Source organism: Theobroma cacao, chromosome 1 (assembly GCF_000208745.1).
Source record: "Theobroma cacao cultivar B97-61/B2 chromosome 1, Criollo_cocoa_genome_V2, whole genome shotgun sequence".
Taxonomy (NCBI): domain Eukaryota; kingdom Viridiplantae; phylum Streptophyta; class Magnoliopsida; order Malvales; family Malvaceae; genus Theobroma; species Theobroma cacao.
This window is the reverse complement of record NC_030850.1, coordinates 33,798,824-33,812,070: the sequence shown is the minus strand read 5'-3', so window position 1 is coordinate 33,812,070 and position 13,247 is coordinate 33,798,824. Positions and strand designations below refer to the sequence as shown.

Genomic DNA, 13,247 nt, shown 5'->3' with positions numbered 1-13,247 from the left:
GATTGAAAAGTGTCGATCATTACTGTTCGACAAGATTCAAGTGAAGAGTCACCGAATCTGGGATCCACAGCCTGATCTGGCAACGAGAAACACCGAATCTAGTACTTCCCGATCAGATCCTCACGATCGAATTTGGCACTTCACTGTCAGATCTAGCAACGAGAAGTGTCAATCTGGCCACATGGTGCGCTAGATCGACATTTCATTACACCAGTAACATTTTCGGTGGTCGACACATGGAAAAGAAGAAAGGAAAAAATAAAAAAATAATTTACTACTGAATATGGTTGAAAAGTGTCGATCATTACTGTTCGATAAGATTCAACTGAAAAGTCACCGAATCTGGGATCCATGGCCTGATCTGGCAACGAGAAGCACCGGATCTGATACTTCCTGATCAGATTCTCACGATCGAATTTGGCACTCCATTGCCAAATCTAGCAACGGGAAGTGTTAATCTAGCCTCTTAGTGGCTAGATCTAACCACATGGTGCGTCAGATCGACGTTTCATTACACTGGTAACATTTCCGATGGTCGACACATGAAAAAGAAAAAAGGAGAAAAAAATTATAAATTATAAAAAATTAATATTTTAAAATATTAATATTTATATATAATTTAAACATTATTAATATTAATATGATTAAAATATTAATATTTTTATTTATTAAATTATTAATATATTAAATTTTTAATGAGTATAAATAAAAAATAAAAAATACAAATAAAAAAATAAAAAAATTATACTAATATTTTAATAATAAATTATTAAATTTTAAATTTTTAAAATTTTAATGAAAATAAAAATTAAATAATTAAAAAAATTTTGCTTACATTTGTCTTTTGGTATAAATTATACTAAATTATGTAAAGAGTATTTTGTTGTTTTAAAAAATAAATATTATTATAATAAAAAGTTTTATTTTTTAATTATATATTATAAAAATTAATATTTTAAATTTGGAAATTAATTAAAATTATTTAATATTTTAATATTAATAATATTAAATTATAAATAAAATATTAATTATTAAATTATATTAAAATATTAATTATTAATATTTTAAAATAAAATAAAAATAAATAATCATATATATAATAAAAATATATTTTATATTTTTATTTTTTATTTTAAAATTATTATTACCAACCAAACACTACAATAAGTTATAATAATTATTCTTATCTGATTCTATTTATCGTACCAAACTACATAATACTTATTTTATTCTATTTCTATCTCATTTTATTCCTATGTAACACCTATTTTATTCTATTTCTATCTATTCCACGAATCAAACGTATCCTTAAGCTTTTCGAAGACACCAAACTGCAATACAGATAATGTGGTTATGGACAAGATTTTACCTTAATCTTAATATTTGCTAGCTAATTGTTAATTACAACTATATATGCCGGCTTTTTTTTTTGTGACTTCTCTTTTAACATTGATAATTCGTTGGTGCTTCAGACCCCATTGACGCTTTTCTTGAATATTACTAGTCGCAACCTGGGGTTGGGTTGATCTCAATGGGTAGCAAGCTGCTTAAATTTACGAAGAAGTGCTTGAGGATGCCAGAAACACATGAACCGAGATCAAGCTCTGCCTAGATTTCTGCTTTAGATTTTAAGCTGTTCCTGTGTGTTTATTTTTGGATTAGATCCATTCCTAGATCAGTCTCTGGTAATGGATAGTATCGTTTCTTTTTTTTAGTGACATGAAAAAAATGAATGACAATATCTTAACCCATTCCATGGATCAAGATTCTTGTACCATTCCCCGAATTATCTCAACGGTTAAAGAACATTTGGTAACATGCACAAATTGCCAATCAACACTGCTACTACTTAATTTGCCATCAATGGTGGGGAAGAAATTTCTTGCATCTGCCAGTTGATGTTACCAAAGAAGTGGTGAAAACGCCAAAAAGGGAAGAGCTTTTGGACATAAGGAGCCAAACAAAGCGAAGATAACATGGTTAGATAAAATCCTTATCCACGAAATCCAAAGGCCAACACTTTTCTTTCATCCAGCAGCGTTATAGGAAAACGAAAACAAAAAACCCAATGAGATACCCTTGACCGCCATTTCTTCAAAACCAAACCACCTTCACCGTCTTCACTTCATCTCCCAACCGCCAAAAAACCCTCCATGGACAAAATAGCTCTATTCCGACACTACTTTAGTCTCTCTCTTCATCAAAACACACTGATCCAAAATCCAACAAAACCCACAAAAATTTCACCTTCTTCTGTGGCTCTTGGGCCCACATTCACCTTTCCTGAAATCCAACTCTCTACGTTTTCGCTTCCACACTCTTGGTCAAGTCTCTCTTCTTCGGGCACTTTTGACTTTTCTGACGAGGTAAAAGGGGTCAATAGTTTGGAGTCGGTTGAAGTCTTGCATGCCAGGTCGCTTAAAATGTGCAATGATTGGAGTTCAGATTCTGTGGCTAAGAGTTTAATCTCAAGTTATTTGAAATTTGGCGATTTTAGAGCAGCTACGATGGTTTTCTTCACGGCTTTTGATCGGAATTATGTTTTCTGGAGTTCGTTTTTGGACGAGCTTCATAGTTGTGGGGGAGAGACACGTGGAGTTCTTGAAGTTTTTGGTAAATTTTATAATAAAGGGGTGAGTTCTGATAGCAAAATTCTTACCTTGGCTCTGAAGATGTGTGGCAGTTTGATGGATTCACGGCTGGGATTACAGATTCATGCTGATTTGATCAAGAAGGGTTTTGATTTGGATGTATATTTGAAGTGTGCATTAATGAATTTATATGGGAGGTGTTGGGATTTGGAGAGTGCTAATCAAGTTTTTAATGAAATGGTGGAAAAGGAAGATCCTGTATGGAATGAGGCTATCATGGTAAACATGAGGAATGAGCAATGGGAGAAAGCTATGGAGTTGTTTAGAGAAATGCAGTTTTCTTCTGCCAAAACTAATAGTAGTACCATTGCGAAGATGCTGCAAGGCTGTAGCAAAGTGGGAGCTCTCGAGGAAGGAAAGCAAATTCATGGGTATGTATTAAAATTTGCATTGGTTTCCGATATGTCAGTTTGTAATTCCTTGATTAATATGTACTCAAAAAATAATAGACTGGAACTAGCTAGGAGAGTTTTTGATTTGATGGAAGATCATAACCTGTCTTCATGGAATTCCATAATTTCAAGTTATGCTGCTCGTGGTTATTTGAATGATGCTTGGGATTTATTAAATGAAATGGAATCATCTGCTATGAAACCTGATATAATAACCTGGAACTGCCTTCTCTCTGGCCATGCCCTTCATGGCTCTTATAAAGCTGTCCTGACGATGTTGCGAAGAATGCAAGTAATGGGTTTCAGGCCAAATTCGAGCTCTGTCACCAGTGTTCTTCAAGCTGCTGCTGAATTGGGGATCTTGAATTTGGGGAGTGAAATTCATGGTTATGTTATAAGAAATGGGCTTGATTCTGATGTATATGTAGGAACTTCATTGTTAGACATGTACGTGAAGCATGATTGTCTAGGAAAAGCTCAGGCAGTTTTTGATAACATGAATAACAGAAATATTGTTGCTTGGAACTCGTTAATATCAGGATATTCCTTCAAGGGCCTTTTTGAAGATGCTATGACCTTATTGAATGGAATGAAAGAGGAAGGAATAACGCCAGACCTAGTGACATGGAATGGTTTGATTTCAGGGTATTCCATTTGGGGGCGCAGTAACGAGGCTTTAGCCCTGATTCATCAAACAAAAAATTCTGGAATGACTCCCAATGTGGTATCTTGGACTGCTCTAATATCGGGCAGTTCACAGAATGGAAACTATAGGGATTCCCTCGAATTTTTTATCCAAATGCAACAAGAAGGTATCAGGCCCAACTCTGTCACCATATCCTGCTTACTTAGAAATTGTGGAGGTCTATCTCTATTACAGAAAGGCAAAGAGATACACTGCGTCAGCATAAAAAATGGTTTTATTGAAGATGTGTTTGCAGCTACAGCACTTATTGACATGTATAGTAAATCTGGCAATTTGAAAGCTGCTTATGAAGTTTTTAAGAGGATTGAAAATAAAACATTGGCCTCCTGGAATTGTCTCATAATGGGGTTTGCAATCTATGGCCTTGGTAAAGAGGTGGTCTCGCTCTTTGACGAGATGCTTGGAGCAGGCATCCTACCAGATGCCATAACGTTCACAGCTGTACTCTCTGGTTGCAAGAATTCAGGTTTAGTTGATGAAGGATGGAAATTTTTTGACAGTATGAGCTCTGATTATGGTATAATACCAACATTTGAACATTATTCTTGTATGGTAGATCTTCTGGGAAGAGCTGGATATCTTGATGAAGCTTGGGATTTCATCCAAAAAATGCCATTGAGACCGGATGCTACTATTTGGGGTGCTCTTCTTATATCCTGTCGAATCCATAAGAACATGCAATTCGCAGAGATTGCTGCAAAGAAACTTTTCAAGTTAGAACCATATAATTCTGCAAATTATGTTTTGATGATGAATCTATATGCCATGTTTGACAGATGGGAAGATGTTGAGCGTATCAAAGATTTGATGAGAAATACAGGTGTGAAAAATGGGCAAGTCTGGAGCTGGATTCAAATTGATCAGATGGTTCATTTATTCTCTGCGGGAGAGAACCATCCAGACGAAGGGGAGATATATTTTGAGTTGTACCATATGGTTTCTGAAATGAAGAAGCTTGGGTATAAACCTGATGTCAAGTGTGTTTGTCAGAACACTGATGACAATGAAAAGGAGGAGATGCTGCTGAGTCACACAGAGAAATTGGCCATAACTTATGGGCTAATCAAGTCAAGAAATGATGCCCCTATCAGGGTAATCAAGAACACAAGGATTTGCCCCGACTGCCACACTGCGGCTAAATACATATCTCTGGTAAAGAAGCGAGAGATTTTCCTCAGAGATGGTGGTCGGTTTCACCATTTCATTGAAGGGAAGTGTTCGTGTAATGATTGTTGGTAACAAGGGGCCTTAATGTCTTTCAATATCTAATCTGAACCATCATGCGAAATCCTGCAGAAGGTGGAAACCAGCACTTTCTCCTGCTCAAGCAGAAGAAATACATCAACCAGGTGGGAAGGTCATTCTTTTTCTTGGACAAAGGACAATCACGCAATTCGATTCTACACTCATCAGCAACAGATAGCTGAAAGCAATGCAGGCTTGAGAAGAGGACAGTCCAGACTTAGCGACGTGTATATTTTATAAGCCACTTACCTTCATTCATAGAAGTTCAAAGGCATTTTTTTTGGTACATAAAAGCATTTTCAAGGAACCATTACATTGTTACAACTTCAAAACTAGAAGCATTACATCCCTACAAGCTTTCAGGATAAGGAATGAAATATTATGTTTACTAATTTGCCATGGCATACTCTTACTCATGTCTGCCACTTCCATTCCTTCCTGCCAACGAGGAGAATTTGACACACATCCACCAGCCAACGGTCAGGGAGGGTAAGCCACAATCCACCGCATGCTGCCCCGGTAACATTTGTAAACCAATTGAATTGGACCAGGTTTAAAAAGAGAGCTAATCACGAGTTGCCTCAGAGTGTACACGTGTAGGGAGTTCAGTACAGCAAAGACGAGTGATTGGCTACCCCATAAACTTTCCTAGCGTGGTAGCTCTAACTTAAATCAAAATCGTCACAAGACCTTTGAGTTAGCGTGCTGTGCAACTTTATGACTAAAAAAGCGACCCCTTGGTGCATTTCCATAGTGTACCCGCACTTTCTACGCTCAAATTCAGAGGCTGAGAACTGAAACGACACTTGATAAAGTGCTTGAAAGTTGAAAGGCATAGGTTAATGGTTCACCTAAACAAGAAGGGAAAACTGAAAAGATCCCAACAAGAAAATTATTGAAAAGACACAATTATGTACAAAAAGAAAAGAAAAGAGCAGAACTGTTACTTAAAATGGTTCTCCAAATCCATCGTGCACCTACATCTGCAGCTACAATATGGAAATAAAAGCTTCCATCTTTTCTTATCTTACATAAATATTTACAAATACGACCATAGTAACGTACGTAATTACCACCATTGCACAAAACCCAGATGAAGAGAAACAACGGTGAAAAAGAACCCCATCTTCGACTTGTCGGGAACCCCATTATAGAACAGAAATTTCGGAGCCTTGTAATGAATTTGAAACCTCAAAAGATAACTACCGATGCATTAAACAAAAAAAAAAAAGAAGCTAACAAAGCAGAAAAAAGAGTGTTAAGGGTCTCCCTCTCCCGTAACAAAGTAAAAGTCACATCGAGCAATGTATCCAAAACTTGTCCAGATCATGAAATCCATCGCTCCTGTCCCTCACCTCCGTCTACAAAAGCTACTTTTTTTTTTAGCAATCAAAATTCCACCTTTCTCGATTAATATGGGTTGATAGACTCTCTCTGGTCCAGCACAGCCATCCTCTCTGAAACATCGGCTAAGGATTTCAGATTACATCGGATTAAAGCCTCCACAAAGTAACATGTTTCATCGTTGGTGTTCCCTTCAGGCACATCCACAACGAATGATTCGATCACCATTGTCCCTGGCCTTCCTTCAATAACTTCAGGATGGACCGTTATGATGGAAGAATAGTTCTGCAAAAATCAGTAAACAAATCAGTATTCTATAACAAAACAAATTCTTCTTTCATTTTTTAAAATAATAATTAAAAAAAAAAAGAGAGTAGAGGATAAAAAATTGTATTAGTACCCTAAGGCGGTGATCGCCGTCGACGATTTTGATGCCGAGAATGTGTTCTTCATCATCAAGAAGTTCTAATCGTTCGGTGCTAGTGGTGGCGGGAAGGCCGGATTTAACGTTAACTTCTCTAACACTACCAATTCCGAGGTCCCCTTGCATGATGCACCTGCTTACGAACGGCTTGTATTTCTGCGGCTGATCAAATCGCCTTACCAATGACCATACCTAACCAGACCGTAAACCATTAGTTTCAATGATAAAATTAACAAAAACTACTTCTCTACTACAGAACAGAACTCTTCTACTAACAACGTAGTACTAGCTCCAACAAATTCCGATTCCGGTGCCTGAAAAAACAGATGTAGTGAAATACTAATCAAACCAAATACTCCGACATTTCGGAAATATCGAAGTAACGGTACTTTATAGATCTTAGTGAAAGGAGTGGTGTTTGTCAGAGAAAAATCTAAAAAACCAAGAAATAGTCGTGGAATTTTTCCTGTTAAATTTCTGACGTGAACATAGATTTGAATGTTGTTTAACAACTAAGTAAAACTCAAAAAGAGATGAGGATTCTAGCAGATCCAAAGGGGAGAGAAAAACCAAGTCAAAGGCCCAGCCGGTTGGCCACAAAATCGAACAAATCGAAGAGGCACTAAGCAATAGAAAGGGAGAGGAAAACGGGGGAAAAAAAAGGAAAATTTGAAAGACACAGAAACTTACGAGATGAACAGGAGCTTTGATGTGTTTCACAAGAGCAGAGGTGCACTGGTCGTCTCTGATCTCGTGCCTGTGGTGTCTCCGTACGTACTGCGCCTCCATCATACTGTACGCCTCACCGCCGTTCATTTTTTTTCTTTTCCCTTTTCCTGATTGATATGTCTGAATCTGATCAATGAACAATAAAAAAACCACCTTACTTCTCTGTCTTTGTCTCAAGGAATAAGTATCTGGAAACAATACAGGAGAGTTCTCGAGGAGATAAGCGATAAGCTTTTTTGTTACTATTTTCTTTTGGTTTTGCAGGGGATTCGGTGGTGCAAGTACAAAGGGACCTTCCCCGCTTGGCTTTAGCTTTTAGCTCAGGTTTTTAGCTTTAAGAGGGGCTTTGGTCTTTAAGTTGGCTTGGCAGTTTATCAAAAATCTATGAATCCACCGACAATTTCATTTTTTATTCCATCAACAATAATAATAATAATAATAAAAGCCCGGAAGCCTGCTTTCAGCTTTTCTCCTTGGGTCCACTATCCTCTTCAAATTGCCCTTATCCTCTTGTAATTGGAATTGGTTTTTACTTTCTTTAATCCTTTTATTTTTCCATTAAAAAGAAAATACTAAGAATAAAATAATTCTTCTAACGTTACTTGTGGTCGTCATGGGTTTCCCTCACAGTCCACTCTTTTGCCTCCGATTCTAGGCGAACATTCCCCTTTAATTTTTGGCACCATTTTTTTTCTGTTCCCCTTAACACAAAGTTAGGTGCAAATAATAAAATCAGAACTACCATGAAGTGGTTGTGACGTGACGAAGATTTTGCCTAGTTTTTTTTGTTTTTTGAAGGGCATATTCATTACAACAAAAGAGATATACAAGCTGCATCTGCCTGAGAAGGCAGTTGGCCAAGCACAAAAAAAAGACTGGCCTGAACCAAAAAAGCAACACAGAAGCCAAATCAACCTGTAACGGTGTTTGCCAGTTTTATTGCCTGACCCAAAAGTCTTTCCCTAGATGAAATCGGAAATTACAATAGTCACTTATCTCAATCTTTTGAACCAATTTTACATTATTATTTTCCACAAATTTTTTGGCTCGATATATAATATGTCTGGATTCTTCTGCCTCGTGCCTCAGCATAAGGCAATTGATTTTGGCGTTTAATTAATGATAATAATTTTTTGTTGAATCAATTTGCAGGATGAACGGTGGAGGAAGTCACCACAAAACTGACAGGCGATTCGTAGCCATTGAAGGATCTTGTGGGATCCAACGTAACCACGAGAGCATTGAAATTTTATCTCCACAATTTTCGATAGAATCAATTGAATTTCCATCGCTCGTCGACCCCAACGCCCGAAAATAGAAAATTCTTATCATCTGCTTGGCGCAATTTGCGCAAAAGACAAAATTGAATCTAATCCATTATTGCTTTCATTCCAGGCTAAATTGTTCATATTTGCTTTTCGTCAAGCACCACAAATAAAAAAACATTTCCTTACTATTTTTTGTCCAATACCCAAAATAGATGATACAATTATTGACAAAAAAGGCTTTTATTTTTCTTATCACTAATATAAAATACTTAAAAAAACCTCTTTCTTTATTTAAAAAAGTTCAAATATGTTTTTATTGTTTATTACTTTTAATCAAGTTTTTTATACTTTTATTTTAAATTAAATAAATTTTTATAATTAATATTAATTAAAATATTATTTATCATTATATATCATATAATTTTAACATAATATATTAATATATTATAATCAATAATAATATAATATAATATAATGATCACTTGAAATTTTTCATCACATACATCAAAACAACGTTAATCTATTTTTGTTATCACTCTTTCGTATGAAAGCTAACCTCTTTTTTAAGATAAATAGAGTTTTAGTCCTATTTTGTTTTACCAAAGTAAAAAAAAAAGAGCGCTATATGATTATTGTTGTGGCAATACAATTTGGGTAGAGGCATGACGAGATGGGATTAGGTCAACTAGTGGGTGGCAGCGAACTGTTTGGGGAGGTCGAAAAGTTTACAGAAAGGACCCACTTATAAAAATATTGTCATTGAACAAGACACTTTATACTGCAAAAAGAAAAATTCAGGAATCCACCCCTTGTGCCACGTTCAATGTTTCTGTCCGGTTCTCCGTTGAAAGTAAAATCCCAAAGCTTTGAGTTGAAGCTAATTACCAAAAATATTTTAACGCCAGGCCACTGTAAGACCACCTAGTGGAAAATGCCAAATGGTGGGGACCTCCACGTTTAATTTACTACCCAGTGAATTTTAATTGATAATCATTAAAAAAAAATCTATCACCACCCACATTAAAAATATCTAGTTTTACACAATCACAAACGATCTAATAGCTAATCATTTTTTTAAAAAAAAACTGCTTTTCACCAACATTACGACTTTGTTGTATAATGAGATTTTTGAATTTTCGTTACATTAAACCGCGTCAGACGCATATGTACTAAAATTGTTTTGGTTTATTACACGTGGAAAGAACAAACTGGTGGTTTTGTTTTACATGATACAAGTATTTGCTTTTAGATCTTGGTCATGATATGCCATTGTGATATGAAAACTATGTGCAACTGTAAAAAGTCTATATTCTAGCGTGAGAATATAATGAAGAATTCCTTTGTCCGGCGATGGCAACATATGATTTTTTAACCTGACACTTGCCGATACTAGATTCCAAGGTTAATTTTGATATGCCATTGTTCCAGGCTTTACGATCCACCTTGTAGGTAGTGCATAAATATATGTGTTAAGCATCCAACCCCCTCTTTCATATCTTCTACCGTGGAAAAACCATTTTTGCCTTATTTTCTACTAAATAACTTTCATCTACCATCAAATCCAACTCCAGTCACCTTTAAGTTTATATAGACCAATCAGAAAACAGAGGACAAAAGTTTATACCGGCTTCTTGAGACAAGGCAGAAAATGGTGAAGACTTGGTCAAGCTTGCAGATGTGGTGCTCATGTGGTCCAATTAAATGTCTCTGCTCGACATAGTGTTAATTATTCGAATTCGACCCATCCTTCGCCATCACCCATCAATCACTGCTGTATTAAAAAGTATACAGCAAATCCTTTTTTTTTGTGTGTGTGTTTGCACACATGTTGCAATGTAATTGGACAGGAAAAGTTTGCGTATATTGACAAAATGGAGTTCCGTGTTTGTTTGTTAACAGTGAATGAAATTTCTTCTTTCTTCCTTCTTCTTTTTCCCCTACATAAACTGCAATTTTATTGGATGGCTTACAAGTGATTTCCATGGATCAATCCTAGAACGACACACTTCAAAGCAATGAGAAAACTGTCAACCTTTTTTCGATGAACCATCGTCCATCAACATTTCGTTTTTTTGTTTTTTTCCTTTTCTCGTACTCTCTTTCTATGAGTGTAAGCCAAGTGTTGATCTCCCATTTCCTTCTCAATCAGAAAGGACAATCCAAAAACAGGGGAAAACAACGCTAAATATAGCTTTTATCTTAACAAAAAAAAAAAGCTACTACTATTGAACCACAAGTTCTTTTCTGCTGCTTGATGGTCATCTATTGAGAATTATCTTTATGAATTAATCGCCATTGCGGCTAATACTATTACTTTGAATATCAATAGAATTCAATTCTTTCATTTGGACACACCTTGGGGAATTTGCTCTGTTTTCCCCTCTGTTTTGCTCTGAATCTCAAACACATGGGATCGAAAACAATTTCAAGCAATGATGTACGTAAGAAGTTATCTAGTACTTACAAATTTGGGAAACTTTCGACGTTTGCTTCATGCCATGAGTTATCTCCTAAACCTCTCTCCATGCTGACCGGATGTTTAATGCATTGTTATCCAAAACTTTCCGCCTTTTTCAAAACACCCTAAGAAAGAAATAATGTCCAAAATTATGTTCAACTGCGTAGCGTTGAATGGAGAACTCATTTACTCAGCTGGGTCAATTTTCACCAATCATCAAAAAGGGAGAATCCTTCCTCCATCAAACACTATTTCGTTACCATTAATTTCTCCATCGAACATAAAAGCTCTCAGTGTCTTGAAAATTACTACTTTTGTGGCTAGAGACAAGAAAAACAAAGAGAAACCCAATTGAATACAAAGAAAATTGAGTTATAAGTTAGGTCTCAGGACTGATAAAGCTAGTCCATTCTCTGCTAAAAAAGGGGCTAATCTTTTTTTTTTTTTGTTTTTTCTGCCGAAAACCTTCAAGGTTTATCCCCTGCAACGAATTCTTGGACCACCTCGACACAAACTATTAACCAAAATTCGAAGGGAATTTTTATCCAATTTAACAGCCAACAAACAAAAAGTCACATCAAGGGATGCAAGAGCCCTAACGTGTTGGTTTGCAATTGGGTTCTCTGAGGAACTCCCGGTCTGCCTTTGTATCTGAACTCATCATGTGGAAAATACCGAAACCTTCCAAGCTCACCTTTAACTCTTTCCAGGAGGATACTTAGCTATCAAGGCAGAGCTTCACGATTCTCAAGCTAATTTTGAGAATTACAGGTGAGTGGATAAGATCCAGACTAAGTTCACTTTGGTTTGTTCTTTTTTTGACCGGCCTTGAGTGCAGGTTCCAAGTCCAAGGGTAATTAAGTTATTCTATGTACGACTGACCGTCCAAAACATATTTAATGATTATGATTCCAGAAGAATGCTCCTGTCCTTTCTGTCAACTCCCCAAACAAATATCTGTCTTTGGGTTACAACTTTTTCCTGTTTCTCCTGTATTTTTCACTAATTCAAAATGTCCTTAATTGCATTAAAGATTATAACAATATCGGTGTTGACATCAAAAGACACGCGGATAAGTAATTCATAATATTAAATATAAATTAATACATTTTATTATACCTGATTTTTAACAATATAATTTAGTCCAATTAAACTTTTACAGTATATTTGATTCACTAAAAAAAATAAAATTAAAAATAAAATAGTTATTTTAAGAGAATAAAATTAAAAAATATAATTATTATATAAATTGATTCATGATAATAAAATATGATAGAAATTGTTATTATTACTTATTTCATTATTTGGTTGATATGAATAATTTTAAGAATAGTTATGGAATAAAGAGTAAATCATAAAAATATTTTTTATTAATATTTAAAGATTTTTTAATTAAAAACAAAAATACTATGATGAGATAAATATATATTTTATTAAAATAAAAAAATTTATTTTGTTAAAAGATAAAAATATTCTAAGTAATAAAAAAAATAACTTTTTTATAATTAAATAATATTTTCACCAAAACACAAACATATTTTTATTATAATTTAATAATATTTTGTATTAGAAGATAATTAAACTTTTTATTATAATTAAATAATATTTTAATATTAAAAAATAAAATATATTCTTCATTAGATTTAAATAATACTAAATAATATTTTTTTTATTATATTTATTATATTCAAATAATAATATTAAATAATATACTTTATAATATTTATTATAATTAAATAATATTTAAATATTTTTATTTTTTTAAATGAAGTAAAAAATTTTGTGTCTTATGTGCTTGTAGACACCTCAAAATAAAATATAAAATAATATATATATAAAAAGAGAAGAATGGCTGGCCTAGCCATCCCTTCCCCCAACTACCATGAATGATGGGGCTCTGGCTACCAACTCCTTGGTGCCAGAACCCTATTGTCGGGTTGTCCAAATTTTTGGACAACCCAGCTGTTGAAAATCGAACCTGCAAAACCAAAAAGGAAGACAACCAAGAAAACCACATATCAAAAAAAAAA

General features: G+C 34.7%; 2 protein-coding genes across 2 annotated transcripts; one reads left to right on the top strand and one right to left on the bottom strand.

The window, feature by feature from the left end:
* Positions 1,334 to 6,225, top strand: LOC18613999 (pentatricopeptide repeat-containing protein At4g01030, mitochondrial). Its single transcript, XM_018123680.1, has one exon. It carries the CDS (start codon positions 2,154 to 2,156, stop codon positions 4,986 to 4,988), a length of 2,835 nt encoding a protein of 944 aa, XP_017979169.1. The 5' UTR covers positions 1,334 to 2,153; the 3' UTR covers positions 4,989 to 6,225.
* On the bottom strand, positions 5,871 to 7,850 carry LOC18613997 (abscisic acid receptor PYL9). The gene is made up of 3 exons (XM_007051517.2): positions 7,453 to 7,850; positions 6,739 to 6,954; positions 5,871 to 6,623 (listed from the first exon to the last, which is right to left on the bottom strand). The coding sequence occupies exons 1-3, from the start codon at positions 7,576 to 7,578 to the stop codon at positions 6,405 to 6,407; spliced, it is 561 nt and encodes a 186-aa protein (XP_007051579.1). The 5' UTR covers positions 7,579 to 7,850; the 3' UTR covers positions 5,871 to 6,404.